At 41.4% G+C, this 22222-nt stretch overlaps 2 protein-coding genes across 2 annotated transcripts in view; both read left to right on the forward strand.

The window, feature by feature from the left end:
* Nucleotides 1-14962, forward strand: part of ZFP91 (ZFP91 zinc finger protein, atypical E3 ubiquitin ligase) — a gene marked incomplete at its 5' end in the record, with an annotated part of 39233 nt that extends 24271 nt beyond the window's left edge. The window contains 9 exons of the mRNA XM_020976163.2: nt 1535-1744; nt 1933-1969; nt 3206-3307; nt 4010-4144; nt 6483-6533; nt 6808-6886; nt 7328-7442; nt 10630-10729; nt 11083-14962. Of these exons, the coding sequence (XP_020831822.2) occupies nt 1535-1744; nt 1933-1969; nt 3206-3307; nt 4010-4144; nt 6483-6533; nt 6808-6886; nt 7328-7442; nt 10630-10729; nt 11083-11593 (1340 nt within the window). The remainder of the gene's footprint in view (nt 1-1534; nt 1745-1932; nt 1970-3205; nt 3308-4009; nt 4145-6482; nt 6534-6807; nt 6887-7327; nt 7443-10629; nt 10730-11082) is intronic.
* A 1091-nt stretch (nt 14963-16053) lies between these two features.
* Nucleotides 16054-19275, forward strand: CNTF (ciliary neurotrophic factor). The gene is made up of 2 exons (XM_020976132.2): nt 16054-16594; nt 18120-19275. The coding sequence occupies exons 1-2, from the start codon at nt 16481-16483 to the stop codon at nt 18609-18611; spliced, it is 606 nt and encodes a 201-aa protein (XP_020831791.1). The 5' UTR covers nt 16054-16480; the 3' UTR covers nt 18612-19275.
* The last annotated feature ends 2947 nt before the right edge of the window (nt 19276-22222 follow it).

Consider the following 22222-nt stretch of genomic DNA (forward strand, 5'->3'; position numbering starts at 1 on the left):
CCTGGGAAGACTTTTCTGAAAGCATGCAGAATGAAGTGAATAAAACTTAGGGAATACATTTTAACATAGCAACAACCATGTAAAGAAGAAACAAAAGACTTAAAAACTGATCAATGCAATGACCATCTGCTATTCCAAAGCACCATTGAGATTGTGCACAATTAAATATTTTCAGATGTAACCCTTTTGTTTGTTTTTTCCCTCGTCTGTATGTTTAATAGAAGGGTTTTATTTTTCTTCCGTGGAAGAACAGGGGAAGTTAACAATAAGATTACCAAAAGGAGAAAGGTTACAAAAGAGTTACTGAAGGTTATTATTTTAAGATAATAGAGGAAACAAGGGTTATTTTTAAAATGTATGGGAAGAAACGCAAAGTCATTTGGCGACCCAGACAAGCATGTGGCTTTGAAAATAGCCTGTTGCCTTTGGTGTAGGGTGGCAGAAGGCAGGTGTTTGTGGCATAGGCTTGTGTTGCATAGGTTCTCTGTTTTGTCTATAGAAGCACTCATTTTATGTTTAATATAAAGTTCAGAATTTTTAAAAACTGAAGTGGGAAAAAGGATAATGTAGCAAAAGAAAAAACCCTGAATCTTAGGTTGCATTAAGAAAGACCCAGTGTCCACGACTGGGAAGGTCCCACTGTCCTGCTCTGAGGTGAATACCTCTGGGTTCATATTTCAAAGTAATGGATTTCCTTCTATTAGGAATAGCTATGTTGAGCATTTATAAAGAGAGGGAGAAGGGAGAACTAAGCAGTAAACCAATGTGGTCTTGCATTTAGATTCAAATTTCGAGTTCTTGAACATTTTTCTACCTATTCTTTTCTTTGTATTGGCATTTCAAGCACAGGCAGAAAGGCATGGAAGATACAGTGCTAAGCTTGGAATCAGGAAAACAAAGTTTAAGTTGTGGATCTTTCTCTGACACTAGCCATGTGACCCTGGGCAAGCTCCTTATCCTGTTTGCTGAAATAGACATGGACTCTTATTATAATGCTGCCTTTGGGTGATGTCACCAAATGACAGACCTTTAGGACATCATAGGTTACATGAAGCAAAGTTACTATACTTTATGGCTTTATGTATATATTAATGGAATACCATGGTGGGCACATCAGTCAATCAGTGAGCCTTTATTAAGTGCCTACAAATATGCTAGATAGGCTTTAAGATCACTGGATTGTTGAAAAAGAAAAATAAATTCCTGTCTTGTTTTTCATTGATAATTTTAAGAGCCTTTTGCTTTTGTGATCTTCCTGTGATCACCACTTAATTTGATTCCTTCTATTCTTGTTAGTCCAGAAAAGGTTAGGATGAAAGAATTTGCATTACACCTGATTCTTTCCATTCCTGTCATAGTGTGGCATCTTTTTAGCAGGCCAGATGATGACTAAAATGATGGGCTTTTTTAAAAAGCAGAATGTGTAATTTGTATCTTGCCTTTGTTGGATGTAAAAATGGTATCATACGTCATGGCTATGTTTCACATAACTGTTAACTCACAGAAGGATATTATGTGTCCTGTTTTATCTCAGATCCCAAGGAAGAGAAGGAGGAGGAAGACAACTCTACCCTTGCTCAGGAAGCTCCCATCGCTGCTGCGCGGCCCAGCCGGGGCTGGCGTAGCAGCAGGACCGCTGCCTCACGCCAGTGTGATACAGAGAACACGAGAAGTTCAAGGTCCAAGACTGGCTCCTTGCAGCTGATCTGCAAATCAGAACCCAATACAGAACAGCTTGAATACGGTATAGTGAAAGCGGGAAGTGGTTGTAGAATAACCAGCTGCCAGATAATTTCGAGTGTGTAATAACACTGAATATTGGCTAAAGTAGCTTAACTTGGGAAAAGAAGAGCTTGCTCTTTTGAAATGATAACTTGTGGTTCTTTTGTCAGCAGAGGTAGAACTAATAGCATGTGCATATTTTTTCTCCAGAGATCGCAGAAGAACATCAGTCTCCTGGTGGAGTAAGGTAGGAAACTCCTTGGACACGCTTTTATTTCATTTGAGACCCTGGAATACAGTCATATTATATAAATATTTTCCATTCAAAAGGATTGAACTGTCAGTGAGAATTAGATGTCTCTGTTAATTCAGATTTTGTTTTTCTCCATTTTTGCTCTTACTAATTGATAAATGATATCTAAAGCTTCATTTTCTTTGTCTACCAAACGAGAGGCTTGGACTAAATCTCTTTAAGATCCCACCATTAAAACCCCATGGTCCTAGTTGTTTTCTGGAATAAGGACTCTTTACTCTTGGAAAATTTAATTTCAATATTTTTTAAGTTGGCTGTCAAGCCTTTCTTAAAACAACCGTGCAACTTCTTTTGCCTCCTAGGAGTTGGTAAAGGAGAACATAAAAGATTAATGGGGTGGGGGCTGTCATTTGTTTCTCCCGTTTCACTTAGAGGACAGATATATTCAAATACAGTAGCATTTCCAAAACTGATGTTAAATAACCCTAGAATGTTTCTAATAATATAAAGGGAGTATCTCAAAATTCTCAGAACAGTTCATTTTATTTATTTTTTTTAACACTTGTTACATTATTCTGGTGAGAAGAGTTGAAGAGTTGCCACTTCAATGTTCAACATAGTAAAGAGTCAGAATTCTGAAATGTTTGGAGATCATTGGAGAGAACAGGGAATTTAATCTTTTAGGAGAGTGGGATACTGTACCCAGATTCTCAGCTACTTTTCTTCGATAGATTTTTGAGATACCCATTGATAAGTCAGAGGAGAGTTCATCAATTCTTGGAACTTCCTTTTTGAGTTTAAGCATTATAGTTTTGTTTGTTTGTTTTTGGCTAGGCATTGGGGTTAAGTGATGTACCCCGGATCACACAGCTAGTGAGTGTTATGTGTCTGAGGCCAGATTTGAACTCAGGTCCTCCTAAATCCAAGGCTGGTGCTCTATCCACAAGCATTATAGTTTTGCAAGGGACTTTAAACTATATTTTTTATACATATGTATGTATAAAACATACATAAACACACATATCACATGCTTTTATGCTTTTGCTAGTTTCATCTTAAAAGTAAGGCCTTGAAAAAACAACTGACTAGATTTCACTTTGGCAAGATTACGAGAATTGGAAGCCTGGCTAAATAATTAGGCTCGTTGAATGGTGACCTTTAAGAGATCAGAAATTAAATACAGCTATAGAATTTCCATCACGTCTTTGTTGTTTGACTTTCTCCTTTTAGTAGTGATGAGGAGGAGGAGGAAGAGGAGATGTTGATCAGCGAGGAGGAGATACCCTTCAAAGACGACCCAAGAGATGAGACCTACAAACCCCACTTAGAAAGGCATGCTTCAAATTCCATTTGAAATGTAGTGATTTTTGTTATTTTTTTTTAATGTAAAATAATTGAAGAGCTTCGTCTGATATGTTGCATGCTTTTAATTGTCTTTTATCATGTTGGTTCAGTGTATGGGCATATATTCAGTTTCAAGTGAATGCACACACACTTGCTTGTTTACGTATCCATTTTTCTCTTCTTTTACCCCTCCCCAGTTTGTCTTTCATTCAGATTGTTTCAGGAATAAACCTGACCCCCCCCCCATTTGCATTGTCCACACCTTTGCTACCTGATCAAATGTTGTGAACTGCCTCGGCACTTAGCAGAACTATGATTCCTTCACTACTTTATTTAGTGAGATTTGTCTGTGTTGGGGACATTTTCAGAATGGTGCCAAGTGCTACTTTTCTAGTAACTGAGATAGTAGAAAAATAATAATAACTCACATCTCTATAACACTTTTAGGTTTGCAAAGTACCTTGTACCTGGTTTAAATGGCAAGTCTGTAAAATGGCTGTTGTGGCAACTGCTGAGCATATCGGGCAGAATACATATTGTAGGAGATTGGGAGGAAAGGAAGAAGGTGATACAGAACTCCCAGGAGTTAGATGAGGGTGCTTTGGAAGGAAATATGTCATCATAGTATCTTGAACTCAGCCTCATCCCCTTCCTAGAGATGGTCCCTTACTGTCATGTATTTGTGTTCAGGGAAGCCCCAAAGCCACGGAGAAAATCAGGGAAGGTGAAAGAAGAGAAAGAAAAGAAAGAAATTAAAGTGGAAGTGGAGGTGGAGGTCAAAGAAGAAGAAAATGAAATTAGGGAAGATGAGGAGCCTCCTAGGAAGTGAGTAGGAGATAATAATTAGAGATGTAAAATTACTGGAAATTTTGAAGCCTTGGGGGAATTTCTTTTTCCTGTGGGTTTTTAAAATATATGAGCTTGAAATTTGGGGTGAAAATTGAAATGTATGCGCTACAATTTTTTTTTTAACTTCTGACTTTGGTGGTTGCTCAAAAGTATCTTTTAGGTCAATGGTATGGCAATTTTAATTTACAATCTTCCTAGCAGTAGAATGGAGTTTCTAGTAGCTGTTATGGCTTTCTAGAGGAATATACTATTCTTATGAGAGTTCGGTTAATGTTTTCTTCAATGGGTCGGTAGGGTGTTTTCTAATCCTTCCCCCTCTGGAATTAGAACTACTACTTTTATCTCTGTAAAGACTCTTTATCTTTATCAGTTGTAAAGTTTTTTCTGTAAGGTTTGATAAAAGTCTCTAATAATATGATGTTGGTTCTTTCCACATCTGACGGAAGAGTTCCCCAAGCTAGGGTGGCACAAGCACTCAGCTGGGAGCCAGGGTTTAATCTGGGCCATGCTCTTCTGCTCTGCCATTAACTTGGAGTTAGACGAGATGAGCTCAGGTCCCTCTCTCTCTGCCAGTCTGTGTGAGCCTTAAAGATGTGGTCTTCTAGTGTGAAAATTGACCCTTCCTATAAGAAGGAAGGAAGAAAACAAGCACCTGCAATATGCCAGGCACTGTGCTAAGAGCTTTACAAATATTCTCTCATTTAATCCTCACCAGAACACTGGGAGGTAGGTACTATTATTATCTCCATTTTATGGTTTTCAGGAAACCAAGGCAGATAAGTTAAGTGGCTTACCCAGGGTCACACAGCTAGTAAGTGTCTGAGGTCAGACTGGAACTTGGGTCTTCCTTATTCCAGGCCCAGCTTCTTCTATTATTAGGAACTTAAGGGGGGAAGCACTTAACCTTTCATGCCATTAATTTAAAAATAACATAAAATATAAAGGGAGCTATAAAAAGGCCAGGTGAAAGTTGGGCTTGTACTAAGTGTTTTCTAGTAGTAACTTAGTAGATTTTGTAAATAATGGGTAAGGATCTGCTGTCATGGAAACTGCCTATTATGCAGTGAACACAGTGAGTTGCCCTATACTTAGAAAGCTGTGATACTGTGTATTGGTAACTTAACTAGTCCCATGGTCTGTAAGTAATAGAGAAATGCCAAATGACTCTTAGTACAAAGAAAACAATAAGTGAGGAGTTCTTGTATTGAAAGCCAAATAGGAAATTATTTGAATAAGCTGGGACTGTATTCCTGAAAGAAAAAATTTTCGTATTAAAGTATGAGCAATGGTCACAGTTTTAATAGAACTAAGTGTCCTCTGAAGTTACTAGTACTGCAGTTCTTCTGTGCATTTTGCTTTTCTAACTGAATCAGGTGTTACCATGGGGTTGGTTCCTGATGTCTCCTGATGATTTTTTATCTACTGTGCTATCATTTTGACTTCTTCAACCAGTGTAAGCCATACTCGCACCCACAAAATCATAGCTCACTGAAGTATTGGCAAAGTACACTTTTTTGTATACCTTTCATGGCAGGGTTATGTGCTTGTGGGAAATGTATAATGTGTTAAGCATATAACTTAATTTGTGTGATTGAAATAATAGTATCCTAGTATTTTAGTTTTGTGAGGTACTTAGCGTTCATCTTATCCTGCCCCACCTGAAACATAAATCCAGTTAATAATTTTAAATGATGGTGAATTCATTGCCTCCCAGAGAAGCCTGTTTTTGTTTTGTTTAGTTTTGTTTTGTTTTGACAGTTGTTACAAAATTTTTGTCCATTTTTTTCTTCCATATGACTCCCACTCACTTCATCCTAATAGACTGACCAGTTTCTCTTCTGAAGAAATGTATGTATAAAAAGGCAATTTACTACAAGGCTAGCAATCCTGTGCTTTTGTGAGCATAGAGACACTGAGCCCTGGGCTTTGGGGCACTTGGACTTTGGGTCTGTTGGAATAGTGAGATTTGCCCTATTTGTTTTGTTTTAATGAGAGCTCTTCTTAAAGTGCATGTTTTATTGAGGAAATTGAGTTGTTCGTTTCTACTAGAAATAGAACTTTCTTGTAACAGGGTTAGAAGCCTTTCAGAGGAAAAAACACCCCCACCCTTTCCAACATTACTGAAAGTTTCAAAACTTGTGCAGATCATTTGATTTGTGGGTTGTTTTTCTTGCTGCATATGTGTTATCTAGCATGTCTCACATGTCTTTTACTCTTGATTATATGTCTTCAGACTCCCTTGGTCCTATGGGAATACTTTTTCAGCTTTATTCTGGAATACATTGAAAATCATTCTGTTTGTCTCTAATTTCAGGAGAGGAAGGAGGCGAAAAGATGACAAAAGCCCACGGTTACCCAAAAGGAGGTGAATAATTTATACGCCATTTTTTTAGATCCTTCCATGGTATAAAGCAGTTTAACAGCAACCTCATAGATCACTGATACTAAGGTTGATATTTTCACGAACTGTTTGTTTGGCTTGTTTGGGCTACTGGATTAATGTGGTATACAAGTTCCACATTTGGGACCTTTCTGTTATCTCTGTTAAGAATTGTGTGGTTGCTACTTACAAGTATGTCCCAACTTTTCATCCCTTGATGATGCCATTCTTTTTTTTTTTTCTTTAATTCTCATAACAGGAAGAAACCTCCAATCCAGTATGTTCGTTGCGAGATGGAAGGCTGTGGAACCGTTCTTGCTCACCCTCGATATCTGCAAGTAAGTAAAGTAGTGAAGTGCCAAGCTCACCTCAGTTAGACCCAAGGAAGTTTTCTCCTCTACTTCCTGAATGATTGTAAGCGTCAGTTGAGTTGGGTCAGGGCCATGCATGACTAAGAAAACCTGGGTTGTTATGGAGCAGCTTTTTTCTCCAAATAACTAACTCTAAGCTCTTTGGGATCACCTGATTGATAAAGTTATTCTGCGAGAGTGACTCGACTACATGGATTTTCTAGTCAAGTGGATGAGACTGGAACTAAAAAATCTGTTTTCTGGACACTTGTGCACTCTTACTACCCTGGCCTACTTGTGTTTTAATGCCTTTAATTCCTACTTGCATGGCACATATTCAAAAAAAATGAACCACTCTTATTGAGTGTCTTCATTCAAAGACCAATTTCTTCATTTTCATCACATTATATTTCCTTTCACATTCTTTAGCACCACATTAAATACCAGCATATGCTGAAGAAGAAATATGTGTGTCCTCATCCTTCCTGTGGACGACTCTTTAGGCTCCAGAAGCAGCTGCTGCGACATGCCAAACATCACACAGGTAGCAGGACAGCATCTTGCAATTGAAGTTTACTTTCCATTGATAAAGCAGAAAATTGGTTGACTTATTTAGGCTAAAATATGGACATAATATTTAATGTCATAACTGGGCACTACCTGCTAATCTTTTATTATCCCTCTTTAAAAAGCCAATTTTTTTTTTAACGGATGGACCCAACAGCTTTAACGTTAAGCACCTTCTGTGTGCAGAGCATCGTGCTAGGCACTGGTGGAAACAGTATTCCAAGTAAGACAGCCTACAATCTTAAGTACCCAAGTACCCAAACTAGCTCGTTAGTGTGATCTTATTTTTTCTCAAATCTTACAGACACCACCATTAACTTAGTACTCTTGTTAAAAATAGAATAATAAAATCAGCATACAAATTTGGAGTGTGTTCCTCCTTTCACCTTTAAAGGCAAGAAGTCTTAAAACTTGAGGGAATTGAAGACCTCATTTGGTCTGCTTAGTATACCTATCTTTGAGTATCAATCCGGAAGTCTTTATTAAGTGCTTGCTTAGTGCCAAAGTTCACCCAGAATGAAAGATCCCTACAATCAAAGAGGCAGGGGCAGCTAGGTAGGTAGAGTGCCAGGCCTGAAGTTAGGAAGACACATCTTACTAGCCATGCAACCCTGGACACATCACTTAACTCTGTTTGCCTCAGTTTCCTCATCTGTGAAAGGAGCTGGGAAATGGCAACCCACTCCAGTATAAAGATATTGCCAAGGAAACCCAAAATCACAATGGGATAACAAAGAGTCAGACAACACAGTCCAGGAGCAAATATATTCAGAAGAAATAGGAAGAGAATAAATAAAACCATAGTTAAGGAAGGAGAGAGTACATGTGATTAGAGAGATCAGAGTAGAATACTTCAGGTATAACCTGAAAAGGGCAATGAGATGAGGCAAAACTGTATCTCGGGCTTCAGGATACAAGTTACTTTATGAAGCATGGAGATTGTGAGGTGGAGGGCTGGGTGTGCAGAAAAGAGACGACCGGTTTTGTCTTCTCATTAAGGGAAGTAATTGCTCTATGATGAGGCTGTCAAGTGAGGAGTTTGTATTTGGACCTGGAGGCAACAGGGAGTCTCTTGAATTGATTAAATAAGGGAGTACCAGGGTGAGATCTGCCTTCACTTTGGCAGCTGAGGAAGGGAGATCCTGGCGAGAGAAGAGACAGATTTGAAGCAGGGAGCCCAGTGCCAAGGCCATTTCACTAGTCTAAGTGAAAGGGGGTGGAAGCCTGGGCTGCAGTGCTGAGTGACACATCATCTGCTTGGAATTGTCTTAACAGTGAAGCTTATTGCCGAGAATGAGTGAGGCTGTATGCAGGAGGAGCAATTGACAAGGTTTTGAATGACTTAGAATAATGATCTAGTGTGCTTGAAATTCACCATATTTGTTTAACCCATTTAAGTTTTTTGCCCTGAATCATTTTCATGGAAACTCACTTTGTCCATAAACAAGTGACTTTAGCAAATAATGAATATTATGGATCAACGGTTGTCTGAATGTACTTAGAGAAGTGTGAATTTGGGAAAGGGCCTCATCTTCTGTTGGAAGATAATCTTTTTAAAGGAGTTGGTAATTAAGTGACACTGGCTGACTTAAGTTTCCACCTCATAAAGAACTTTTAGCAGATAAGTTTGAGGGGACAGACTGAGAAGGGGGGCAGTCCTTGCTCTTCTCGCTCTGACTACAAAGTTGCAAGGTTGGTGCTCATCCACCACTAAGTGACATTTGTCCCTATGGAACCTTGCCTGATTCCTGCTAGGCTGTGGGGACAGAGCTGGGAATTGTGAGGGTGCATCTTCTAGAGCCTGTCACCAAAGACATCAAGAGGCTCCCTGGGAAGAGAGGAGGTAGGGAGATGCTGGTTGCAAACTCAGTGCCTAATTCTCAGGTGAAGTTTGAGCCATTGAAAGTGCACATTCTATCTAACTCTGCAAAACCCCAAACTGACACTTCTTTTCCTCTTAGATGCATAGGGCACCATCCTGCCAAGGTGCTTCCAAGCTCTTTGCATTCAGGTTTCTTTCTTTCTTTCTTTCTTTCTTTCTTTCTTTCTTTCTTTCTGTCTGTCTGTCTGTCTGTCTGTCTGTCTTTCTGTCTTTCTTTCTTGGTAATTGGGATTAAGTGACTTGCCCAGGGTCACACAGCTAGTAAGTGTCAGGTATTTGGTCTGAGACCGGATTTAAACTCAGGTTCTCCTGACTTCAGGGCCGGTACTCTATCTGCCGTGCCACCTAGCTGCCCCTGCATTCAGGTTTCTAATTTTGTTGTGAAGTATTACAGTTTTAAGAAAAAGATCTTAAAATATGGACTGCATTCTTAGGGACATAAATAATTCTAAGACTAGAATTAATAGTAATAATAATAACAATAGCATTCATATAGAGTTTCAAGCACTTTACAAATAATATTTCATTTTATCTTCATGACCATCCTGGTAGGTAGGTGCTTTTATTATCTCTATTTTATAGAAGAGGAACTTCAGGCCAAGCACAGTTAAATGACTTGTCCAGAGTCGTGCAGATAGCAAACTCCTCAGGCCAGATTTGAATTCAGGTCCTTCCTGACTCCCAAGTCTGACCCTCTCTCCATTGTCATGTCCACAACCCTAGTGGTAGGATTAAGACTAATTTCCAATTCTTTGCCACCATGTGATAGAGTGAAATTTATTGGATGACACTTTGTTTCAGCTTGTAATTCTTTCTCACTGGATTTTACTTCAGAAGGACCTTTTCTAGATAAATAGTTGCCTTAAGAGATGTTCTCTTTCATATTCAGTAGTGCAGACTTCAAAAAATACAAGATTTTATTGATATGGAACCCATATCCCAACTTAGTGCTTCCCTGATTTTGAGTATACATTGAGTTGTTGGGGCCATATTTCAGGTACTGAGCTTTCTGAATTTATCTGGGCTGTTTTTTTGGATAACAAATTGCTGTCCTGTATTTTAAACCATTCATTCCATCTTGGAAGGACCTGACAGCATTTCTATTCTGCTGACATAACTTTTGAAAATCCAGTCACTGCTATACCATAGGGAATCATTGGAGTGGGACTTGGGTAGAAAATGTTGGAGATTAGGAAAGAAAAAAAGCATTGAAAGAAATGAGCATTCTGACTCCAAATGTACTTCTGAAGTAGCAAGCTCAACACCCTTTCTTACCTTTTAGATCAAAGGGACTATATTTGTGAGTACTGTGCTCGGGCCTTCAAGAGCTCCCACAACTTGGCAGTTCACCGGATGATCCACACTGGCGAGAAACCACTCCAGTAAGTGAATGCAGTTCTGAGTAAGAGATGCCAACCCCATACTCAGAAGGGCTGGTGCTCATGTGGGTTCAGAGCGCTCTTTGCAGATGTGCCACCAGCCAGTTGTATTGATGCTGCCCATTTACAAGGTGGTTTTCTTCTTGGCCGATGAATTAATTCCTCCTCATCCTTCCTCAGTTTTGTCACATACCTCAGAGTAAGGACTGGACCACAATTCAGATTCATTTTCCTTCTAAGCGTTCTCCCTTTTCACGTGAGATCTCAGTTGTTGATCACTCCTAGACTGTGTGAGCACCATTTTTTTCTTTTCTGTTCCCTTTTTGACTTACTGGTTCTCATGCTTCTCTGCTTAGGTGTGAGATCTGTGGATTCACCTGTAGACAGAAGGCTTCCCTCAACTGGCACATGAAGAAGCATGATGCAGATTCCTTCTACCAGTTTTCTTGCAATATTTGTGGCAAGAAGTTTGAGAAGAAGGACAGCGTGGTGGCCCACAAAGCAAAAAGCCACCCAGAGGTGCTGATTGCTGAAGCTCTGGCTGCCAATGCTGGAGCCCTAATCACCAGCACAGATATCCTGGGTACTAACCCAGAGTCCCTGGCACAACCCACTGATGCCCAGGGCCTTCCCCTTCTTCCAGAGCCCTTGGGGAACTCGGCCCCTGCAGAGTGCCTCCTGCTAGATTCGGAAGGGATGCCCAAGGCGTTCTGCAGTGGGGCAGAGCGAGTGAGCCTGATGGCGGATGGAAAGATCTTTGTGGGAAGTGGCAGCAGTGGAGGCACAGAAGGGCTGGTCATGAACACGGAGATTCTCGGGGCCACCACAGAGGTTCTGATTGAAGATTCAGATTCTACTGGACCGTAGGGGTCATTGGGACAATTCAGACTTTGTATTTAAAAAAAGGAAAAAAAATGGAAAAAAATTACCAAGTTAAAACAGATTTAAAATACTAGTAAAAGTAACTGAAGGGCCTGCTCCTCCCAGTGTGGAACATAGCACACCCCCTTTCCTTCCATCCTTCCGCCATTGGCCCCTTTATGAAAGTAATGCTGCTTTCACCAATGATAAACAGAAGAAACTCTCAAAGCAAAGTGAGGGAAATCCTCACGCCCAATTCAAGCCAGACAGACTTTTCCTGACCTTTGGCAGACCTCTTCCTTCTCCTTTTCCTTTCTTAGACTGTCGTTTTGATGTGTTTGGCTTCTTACTCTTTTGACAGATTCCTGTCCTCCCAATCTTATCTCCTTTTCTACTGCAGCCCTGTCATTCTTCTTTCTTCCCTATTGCAGCACTCAGCCTCACATTGTTGTATTCCCCTGGATTAGGAGCTTACCTTGGCACTTTAGGGCCCCTCCTCAGGGTGAGCTGTCCAACAGCCCACATCTTTCATCCCCATTTTCTTTCATTTCCCACTGAGCTTTTGAAAGAAAGGCTGCATGGGGACCTCCACCTCCTTCCCCACACCTCCATATGGCTCTCAGTGGTGCTCACTTGCTTAACAGCAGGTTTTTTGGAGAGGGAGGGGCTGCCCTCTATACATTCTCTGACTGGAAAACAGAGCTCTATGTTGGAGAGACACAAGAGTCCCAGACTGATGACAGAAATTTGCACTTTGAACATATGTGTTTTTGTGTTGTAGAAACACAATTCCTTATTTATTGACAAAAGGTCTGATTTTTTGTTTTTGTTGTTATTTTTTTTTTGTGGGGCTAGGAAAGTGAACTATTCTGATATGGGATCCTTCCCACACTAGGTACTTTTGGAGGCAAGACTGTAAGGTATAAGATATAAAGCCAGCCCCTCAAATCATAGTTTTCTAGTGGCCTCTAAGAAGAGCTGGTCCTCAGCACTAAGAGAATCACTACATTAGCTTAGTGATCATTTGAAAAATCTTTTCAGGGAAGGGTGGAAGGCTTGATGAGAATTAGTGCCCTCTTTGGATTTCTAGAGCAGTGAGCTTTAGTGTTTTTGAGAGAGGGAGAGAGGAGGGCTGTTTCAGGGTATGAACTGCAAGAAACAAGAATTTCTCTTGTAAGTCTGTCTTTTTCCCCTTAGACCTTCTTAGGTCATTTATTCCCATCTATTGCTATGGTAATCATCGCTTTGTCATTGTCTGCTTCATTCCAGTGCCCTCCCTCTGTTAAGACACTGCCGATTGAGGGGTCAAAGCATGGCATCTTGTAATTTAATTTCATAAAAATAAGTGCCCGGCTCTGTTAGTTGCTCTCTGATGGTTTTGCCCTTTCTTCAGAAGAGTGAGGCTACAACAGATGTAGGGATACAGTCAACTTGTTGCCTTTCATTTTGAACTGGAATCTAGGGGCAGGGGAGGAGGGTTCCTCCGTTGTCCCTTCTAGCAAATTTGTGTACCCTAAGTACTATCCAGGGGTATGCTGCTTTATGGACTAGTGTCTGGTATAACTTTAACCTTCAAAAGACTGCCTGTCCAGTCTCATTTTTAGAGCATCAGAAGGGCAGTGGTTGTCCTTGAGAAAGGCTTTATTGTGTACCTGAAGTGGTAGGGCGTGAAGGTTTGCTCTATCTCTTGTGAGAAATGGGTGGTGACTGTTAGAGGAAAGAAGGCTTGTTGGAAAAGGTGAGGAACAGCTGTTTTTCATGAACACTAAAAATACAAAGGTTATCAATTTTCTATCTTGATTTTTCTTTTTTTTTCTTTTCTCTCCCTCCTTCCCCCCCTCACGTCCTTGAAGAAAAGGGTGACACCAAAATGTCATCTTTGAAAGAAGCTTGACTTTACCACTCGTAGCAGAGCAGGCCTGCCAGGAGAATGGGGAGTGGAGCTCCCACAGTGAACAAAGTCTCAAATGCTCCATTGTTTCTTAGATCTGCAGGCCCTTGGCTGTGGGGGTAGAGAGTAAAAGGGGACAGGGATGGGGCCTGATGGGGAATATGCTTCCCTTCAAGCCCTAGGGGGTGGTCAGTAGATTGGTATGCTGAGAACGTTTGAAAAGGCCATGAAAGCTGATCAAATGGGGCCACCCACATGAAGGCCCAGTCTGTACTGGCTACACCAGCTAGCATCCATTCTGCCCCTCCTGTGTTGTCTAACCCTTTGCTTTTTTTCCAGTATATTTCAGTTGTAGTGGTTAGTGTCTTCACAGATACCACTTCCGCTCCACTAGAAGCAAACTCCACACATAGCTTGTCTAAGGAAAGGGAGAGAGAGCTGTGTCAGATTCCCCTCCCGCCCCTCACAACTGACTAGTTCTAATACTTAGAAACTTCCTACTTCTCTCATTCCTTGTCCTTTTCTCTGCCACCACTCGCATGCATGCAGTTTGCTTCAATTAAATTATTGTAGTAGTTTGCAATAAACACTTTGTATTTTTCATGGGCTTTATTTTATTTTTCCTTTTGGGAACATTTGGGGAAAAGAACATGATATGGAATTGGGAGTTGATTTCCTGCTCTCTTTTTAAGTAAACTAATATCTTGCATCCTTCCCCTTTATGTTTTCTTCTCCATCCCCCCTCTCCTTTCCTTAAAGTTGACTTAAGTGCACTTCCAAGGAGCCTTACATGCACATCTCCTACCCCTGGTCCAGAAATAGCCCGATCCTATTTTATTTAAATTGTGTCTATTTTAGCTCCGTGTTCTCCTTTTGAATGGACACTTGTCACATTGCACTGTACCTCAGAAGTAGATGTCTGGTTGGCATGAGGCTGCAGGTCGAGCAGGGAGCTGTGTTTTCTCCTTGTCAAGAGGGACATCTTGTAATCATTTTTGCATGATTGAGACACCATCTTAAAATGAGATTCAGATAGAGGTTTGGATATGAGGAACTGGGCTTTTAGGATGTGAAGCAGCTTCCGTATGGAAGTACCCATACCAGTTCCATATCTGCATGGGGCAAAGAGTAGAAGGGACACAATTGGCTCTGACTAAGGCGTTTGATGAACCATCTTTCCCCTGCTCCCTCTTTGTCCTCTTCTCTCATCCCAGGTGTAGTATTCAAGGGAAAAGAAGTAATGGATCAATTTAAAATATTTTATTTCTCAAAGACCTCTCTTTTTGCCTGTTGAAATATGCAGGACCCTTCTTAATTGAATGGGGGAGACAGGTACTTTAACTGAACCTAGGTTGGAAAAGTTATGTAAAAAAATTATAATAAAAGGGATACTCTGCTTTTCAACTCCTGTTGTTTTCTCTTAATCTAGGTAAAACATAATGAAAATAAATGTATAAAGAAAAATAAAAGTTGTCTTCATGGAAGCAACTTGTTTTCCTTGGTTATATGGGGTTGCAGTGATCCCAGGGGGAAAAGATTATGTTGTCAGATTTGAAGGCAATAATTTGATAGAAATAAGTTACAACATGCGGGGTGGGGCGGGGCGGGCGCAGTGGGAAGTGTGGGGAGGAGATGGGGGTAGTACTGGTTCTTGTTGGCTCAGTGTAGCCACCATTGGTAAATCTTTGATTTAGACTGGAATCTTGGTTTGTAGTTGTTGACAACAGTTACTGATGGTTCAGAACACTACAGGAATTACTTTTGGATGGTCAAACTTTCTACCAGGGGCAAGGGTGGAGGAATAGATTTCGTTATGGTTGGGGACCCCTTGTGGCATCATTGGAAGGAAGATCCTGATGGTTCTTCTGTCATATATTTGAGGGGCTAAGCCTCAGGCACGGGTCAGAGCTATTATGGTAACCACTGTCGCCTCCTCATCCCTCTGCACCTGTGTTAGACCTCACCTTAAAAATGATCTCCTTTGCTGATGAAGAGAAACAGATGCTGCTGACCAACTATTGAGAGTTTGTCCTTGTGAATTTGGCCAATTTTGTACTGATCCTTTGGCATGATGCCAGGCAAGGTTAGAACTAGTGTGGCTGGCATGGACTTTTATTTGGAAATCAAACTTGAAACGTCATCTTCTCTTAGCTGACTAGTAGATGGCCAGTGTCCAGTGCTGCGCCTCCACACACACACACGCACACACACGGAATTCTTAATTCACATCATCTCCCTGGTAATGCCAAGGACCTGGAGGAAATACCTTTAATCATAGGGCTGCTGTTCCTCATTTCAGCAACTGCCTTAGAATTATGTTCTCAAGCAGTGGTGGGAGGATCTTTGTGCTTTAGAAGCTAGAGTGAAGGCCACAGGGTAGGATTCGCAGACTCATCTTGTAATTGATTTGCGTCCAGAGTGGATTTAAATCTTAGGTTTTAAAGATAATTCTAAAGAACTTAGGCATTATATACTTAACGAAGAATGGCCCATTTCAAAACAAAACTTAATTTCTTTAAATGGGGTGTGTGGAAGAAAAAATGAGGTTGGAAAAACTATGCAGTCCTCTGATGAAATCAGCTATCTGTGTATATAAAATATATTACATCAGGCGGGAGTTTCCTTAGAGGATTCCAGTGATCATGACTTTGTTGCTAAGTGCAAAGGGAGAGCAGTAACAGGAAAACAGTATGCCATGCAGTGCATTGGGAGGGAGAAACAAAAGGAAGGCAGGGGTAAAGGGCGATGGGGTAAAAAGTGCCCTTTGTTAATTCTGTAGGGACTGAAATCCTTGTCTAGGAATGTGCTGCCACCTCAGAACCAGAGGGACGTTTTCTGTGTCTGTTGTTTTTGTGTGTACGATTGGGGGAGGTGGGGCGGGGAGGTGCGCCGCAACTCAGAGAAGCTGAGAAGAGACCTCTTTGGCTGCAAGACACAGCTCAGGTGGCTGTAACCCCTAAACTGAATTGCTGTTTTCTGGAGAGAGACTGCCGCTAAGAGGGATGGCTTTCACAGAGCACACCCCACTAACCCCCCACCACCGGGACCTCTGCACCCGTTCTATCTGGCTAGCAAGGAAGATCCGTTCAGACTTGAATTCCCTCCTAGAGGCTTATGTAAGTATCCAGTTGAAATGAACTGCTTCTTTCCACACTAGCTACTGTTGTCTCTGTTCCTCACCACAGTTACTGAGAGCTCAAAACATACTAAATGCAATTAGGAAAAACATGGTCACTGCCTGTTAATAAAAAAACCGACTGAATGTCAGGAAATATTACAAACCATGGTTTTAAAGTCTTGGTTATCTAGGGTTTGTTCAGGTCTGATTTAGGATGGGGGGAGGGATTGTTGAGGTGATGAATAGGCAGGGATGGAGACTGCCAGTGCTCTGAGGGAAAAGAGATGTTTGGGAGGATGCCTGTGGCTTCAACTTCTTAAAGGGTTATTCCTCTCCTGTCTTCCCTTTGAACCCCCTTTTCCAACCTCTTCTGTTAACACCTAGATCTGTGGGAATGTGAAGGTGAGAAGGACAATATTTCTTCCTTTTATCCTTCTAGGGATATGATTGAAAACATCACAGGAGATCCAATTCGCCTGAGAGCTTTGGTTGATAGGATCATACATTTCGCCCTTGAAAGGGATTAGACATCATTTACATGAAACTCCTCATTTTATGATAAGGCCAGAGAGTTGCTGACTTCCCAGAAGATCACACCTTGGCAAAAATTGGGATTTGAACTCTGGTTCTATGACTTCAAATCTATTGTGTTTTCCACTGTATCATGCTGTCCCCTCTCTCCCCACCATCCCCACCATGAATTCGGAGTTGTTTAGGAGACTTGGCCAATAAGAAATAGCCTGGGAGCTCTTGGTGGGGTGATATGAGTGCCTCTTACAACTTCGTTGTGAATTTATGCAAAGGCACTTCACATAAAATACCAGGGTGTGGCATATGCCTTCCAAATTTAGCTTTGTTGTTATTTTTGAAGTTCATTTTTTCCAGATGCATTTTTAAATGCCTTCTGTATGCAGAATGAGGGGGAGGAGTGATTTGTCTTAATTTGGGAAAAGAGCTGCATGAAATTAGAAAAGGTTGGCAAATCAGACTCTCCCAAATTGTGATAGTACACGTCCCTCTCACTTGCTTTTGGACTTAGCACACAGAAGCCTTACATCTGTTTTCCCTCCTGCCCCCCCCAAACAAAAAACAAACACACACACAAGCATTTTACTATAGAAAGAATCACCTAGGAGCAGAGCATCCTAAATCCCTGAGGGACTGTGCAGGTTCCTAAGCTGGGAAAACCTCAACAACAGCCTCCCATGTCATCCTTGGGAAAACAACTGATGGGAAGTGTTGTTCTCTGTGACTTAAGGGACTTTCCCATTCCCTAATCATATCCTCCAAGGAGGAGTCCTAGCTTACCACTCCATCCCTGGAGGCATCCTGGCTCCACCTGAGTGAGCACAGAGATAGGCCTCAGCTTTCTAGATGGAGAACTTCCTTCTTTTAATTTCAATTCTGAATGGTGTCTATATCAAGACAGACCTTTTTTTTTTCTTTTCGGGTTTAAGGGCGTACCTATAGCTGAGTTTAGAAGATTTCATGCTTTTCTGTATTTCCTCCCTACCTTTGCCCAGGTTGAATATCAGGGCCTGAACAAGAATGTCAACCTGGATTCTGTGGGTGGTGTGCCAACAGCCAGCACTGATCGGTGGAGTGAGCTGACAGAAGCAGAAAGACTCCAAGAAAATCTCCAAGCTTATCGCACCTTCCATGTGCTCCTGACGGAGGTCCTGGAGGACCAGAGGGTTCAGTTCACCCCGACAGAAAGAGATTTCCACCAGAACATCCACAGGGTCCTGCTCCAAGTGGCTGCCTTCGCTTACGAGATAGAGGAGTTGATGGCGCTGCTGGGACATCAGGCCCCATCTCAAGAAACTGACAGCATGCCAGGTGGGGGTGGCCCCCAAACCTTCTTGGAAAAGAAATTGTGGGGCTTGAAGGTGCTGCAGGAGCTCACGCAGTGGACAGTAAGGTCCATCCATGACCTCCGTCGGATCTCCTCTCCTGGCCAGAACAAGGTCCCGACCCGTGGGAGCCAACAGCTCGCTGAGGCCCAGCAGATGTAGCTTCTCCCTTTGCTGTTCTCCTCTCATCTGCAGTGTAGCATTCATCGTGTGGAAAAGATGCAGTTCTCATCTTCCTCATCTTGATGACCTTTATTGATTTAAGACGAGCTGGAGACACTGGGAAGAACGTCATGCTGAAAGGTCCATTCCATTCCTGCCTTTCAGGAACCACGAGCAAAGCTTGGGTCAGTGGGCGACCCTGACTCTGCAATGCTTTCTCACATAGTTTTCTTCACCACATCACTAAATTAAGAGACCATGGGGATCTCCAGGCAATCCAGACATCCAGGATCACCAGTCACGATCCTTTGACTTATTCCACTCCAGTTTCCTCTTATTTGCCTGTTGCCATGGGACAGAAGGAGACCGAGCTTATGAATGCATAATTACATGTCTTGGGTCAATGAAGAGAGTGTAGGTGATTGCACAACTTCTCAGTACAACCTGTTGACAATGTATAAGGACCTCAGGATTTGGAGTAGCAAAGAGCCTTGGTTATGACCTAGACCAAAGAAACGCCGCTTATCATTGCTAGGAAACTGAGGAAAGCTACAGACACCTTTTGGCCTCTTTCAGGAAAGGACTTCCAAGTCTTCTGACCCTACTCGCTGGAGTGTTGGGATAACATATTTCTAATTTCTTAATGAAGTGTCTCTTATTTGTAGTTATTAAGTACTAGGTTAGGCACATACTAACCATATAACCTGACCCTTTTTTTTAGGTGATTGAATATACTTATGAACAATACAATTAAGATGTTTTAACGTGTGATAGATGATGTTGCTATTCAGATAGAAAAGCTTATGGAACTCCTTGGTTGCCATATTTCTGGACTAGGTCACAAGGCAAGCGCAAGGCATTCTCTGAGAATGTGATGCTGAAACACCAGAAGCTCCAACTAATGGATTAAGTAAGGGTAGGCTGAGAGGGGAGGATAAATCCTCCAGATTAGTGAAAAAATCTTAACTGTAGAGTATTGGGAATGAAATCCTTGTATTACTTCTGAGGGTGATATATGTTATAGATGACCTAATTGGTTAATCAGAATGGATGAAATTGGCAGGTTTTATGTTGCAAAAAAGTCCTGGGGTATGCCATTTAATTTAAAACTGTCTTTCTACTATGTGAGATGCCCCTATACAATGTCTGAATCATTACAAATTCTCATTCAGACCCAGACTGCTATAAGGATGGTTTCTTCCTCCTCTCCCCCCATCTCCTGCCCCCAACACATATCAGAAAAGAAGATGCAATTCACTTCTTGATCAGATAGAAAGTAGGGCTATAGGAACTGAGAGGAGGGAGATGGTGAATCCTTGTGTGGTCAGGGAACACTTCTCAGAGGAGGTGAGGCTGCAGTTTGGCCTTCAAGATAAGTAGGGCTTGGCTGGGCGGAGGAAAGCCCTGAATATAGAGTCATGAAATGAGAATACTCTTGATGTGTTCACAAGGCAATGTGAACACTGGCCTGATAGGAGTCAGAAGTTATATGTTGGGGGGGAAAGGGTAGAAAGGTGGTCTTGTATTCCTCTTGTGGGGAGAGGGAGTCAAACTATAAAGTTTTGATTTTGGCCCTTTAATTTTATATCCTGTTTACGATTTTCACATTTTCTATAAGGGAATCATTTGTTACCATCACTGGTGCTCAATATCCACAGTGCGTGCGCGTGTATGTGTGTGTGTGTGTGTGTGTGTGTGTGTGTGTGTGTGTGTGTGAAAAGCTTTCCTCGTTAATGAAGAAGGAAATGACTAGAAATTCTTAATGAGTGGTTATCAATTTTGAACTTGCTGATTCTGAGCAAATCCACCAGAGATGACCAAGAAGGAAGTCTGCAGTAGCCTCTGGATACAAGAGATCTCGGATGTATGGTAGATGAGAGGCAGAGTTCAGACTAGACAAAGGGGTCTTGGAAAGGCAGGGGAATTAATTATAAAACAGAAGAGGCAGGAAAATGACCAAGGAGAAATGTTAGTTACTCAACAGCTACTGAGCATGGTAGGTGTTCGCTTGCTAAACCACAGGGGTGAAAGTCTGCATCTTTTCAAGTATGTAGCATAATAGTGTTGATAACTTTTAATGAATCAATGTCTCATCTTATGTATGTTATAAAGAGATAATCTACTTCCTCTAAGGATTTTACAACCTAGCCACAAGAAATGTGAAGACCTATAGATAAGGAAGAGAATTTTTGTCTTCTTTTAAGAAAAACTTGAGGAGGGTGTGTGTGTGTGTGTGTGTGTGTGTGTGTGTGTGTGTAATGAATGAGATTACACCTTCCATGGAATGTTAGAACTAGAAGGAACTTTAGACAGCAATCTTGTCTGTTTGCCTTAATTTTATAGAGGAGAAAATTAAAGTCTAGAGAGGTTGTGACTTGGCCCAATGTGTCACACAGAGTTAAATATCTACTTGGAATTAGTGCCCAGTCCTCATGATTCCAATCCTGTTCCTCCCCACTCCCATTCCATGCTGTTTCCTGAAACAGAAGGCCTAACCATAGGACAACATGGAGTGTAGTATAGTAGAAAGAGAACTGGATTTGTGATCAAAGGATGTGGTTTCAAATTCTGGTTCTAAAAATTACTACCTGTGTGACCTTGGCCAAGTCACTTAACCCCTTGAACCTCAGTTTTCTTCATATTTAAAATGAGAGGGTGATTTAGTTCTAAGATCTCCTGAGCATGTGTCTAAGTTGGGATATTGAAGGAAAAGTTGATTCTGACCTAAAAAAGTTGATTCTAGAGTGTGTTTTGTTAGTTTTATTTACACTCCTTCAACTGAAATGAGTTCTTGGCCTGAATCTTAGTGTCTGCATCATTGAATATTATTATGTCTATTCAACACATAGGGTGCTGCAAGCCCCAAATTGGCTGTACCCCCAGAATGTGAGGACGAATCAGTAGCAATGACCTGCCTTCTGCAGATCTCTGCACCTTAATTTCTAGTCCACTTTCCCCCAAAATTGAAGGAGGATCCCCTCCTTCCTTGGACCCCCAGGGCCTGTGAGAGTCTATAGGGGTCAATCAAAGCAATATCACCTAATCTTTTTTGAATTGGATCACGAAGATGACTACGAAGAACCAGGACCAAAAGTCCAATCATGGAAATAACATGATCTTACAGAAACTAGGCTTTTCTGCATCTTCGGGTGTCAAGAACAGGAAAAGTCTAGTAGACATTTTAGAATGATTTTTGTATTGATAATCATTTCCCTGCCTCTTCCCCCCTCCCTCAACCCTCAGCACCTTGTGAGGGCAGCTCAGCATGATGAGCAGAGACTAATGTAATAGATCATTTTTGAAGTGAGAAAAAAAAAGTGGGATGTTTTGGTTATCTCCTTTGGAAAAAATAAGCAAGTGAGATTTGTGGGTGTCGTATGAGTTAGGGAAAGGACAGAAATGGCATATTTTGGATGTTACTTCCCCAGGAAAATGTAAGGGGGTTATGTTGGGTTTATTGGAGAAATAAGGAGATGAGTTTCTCATAAACATGGAAGTCTTCTAAAAGGTAGTGGGATGGTTTCAGGCCCCCCTGAAACAAAGTCAAACGGTTTATCATCCCTAAGCAATGAACTAAGGCAAGCTGATGACCACAGCTGAGGCCATCTCCC

Source organism: Phascolarctos cinereus, unplaced genomic scaffold (genome assembly GCF_003287225.1).
Source record: "Phascolarctos cinereus isolate Bilbo 61053 unplaced genomic scaffold, phaCin_HiC Scaffold_9;HRSCAF=440, whole genome shotgun sequence".
In the NCBI taxonomy this organism is placed as follows: domain Eukaryota; kingdom Metazoa; phylum Chordata; class Mammalia; order Diprotodontia; family Phascolarctidae; genus Phascolarctos; species Phascolarctos cinereus.

Bases quoted from the DNA above. Each gene is read 5' to 3' on its own strand.
- CNTF (XM_020976132.2), top strand. From the start codon at position 16,481: ATGGCTTTCACAGAGCACACCCCACTAACCCCCCACCACCGGGACCTC. The intron at 16,595-18,119 runs GTAAGTATCCAG...ACCTTTGCCCAG, and splicing joins ATTCCCTCCTAGAGGCTTAT to GTTGAATATCAGGGCCTGAA.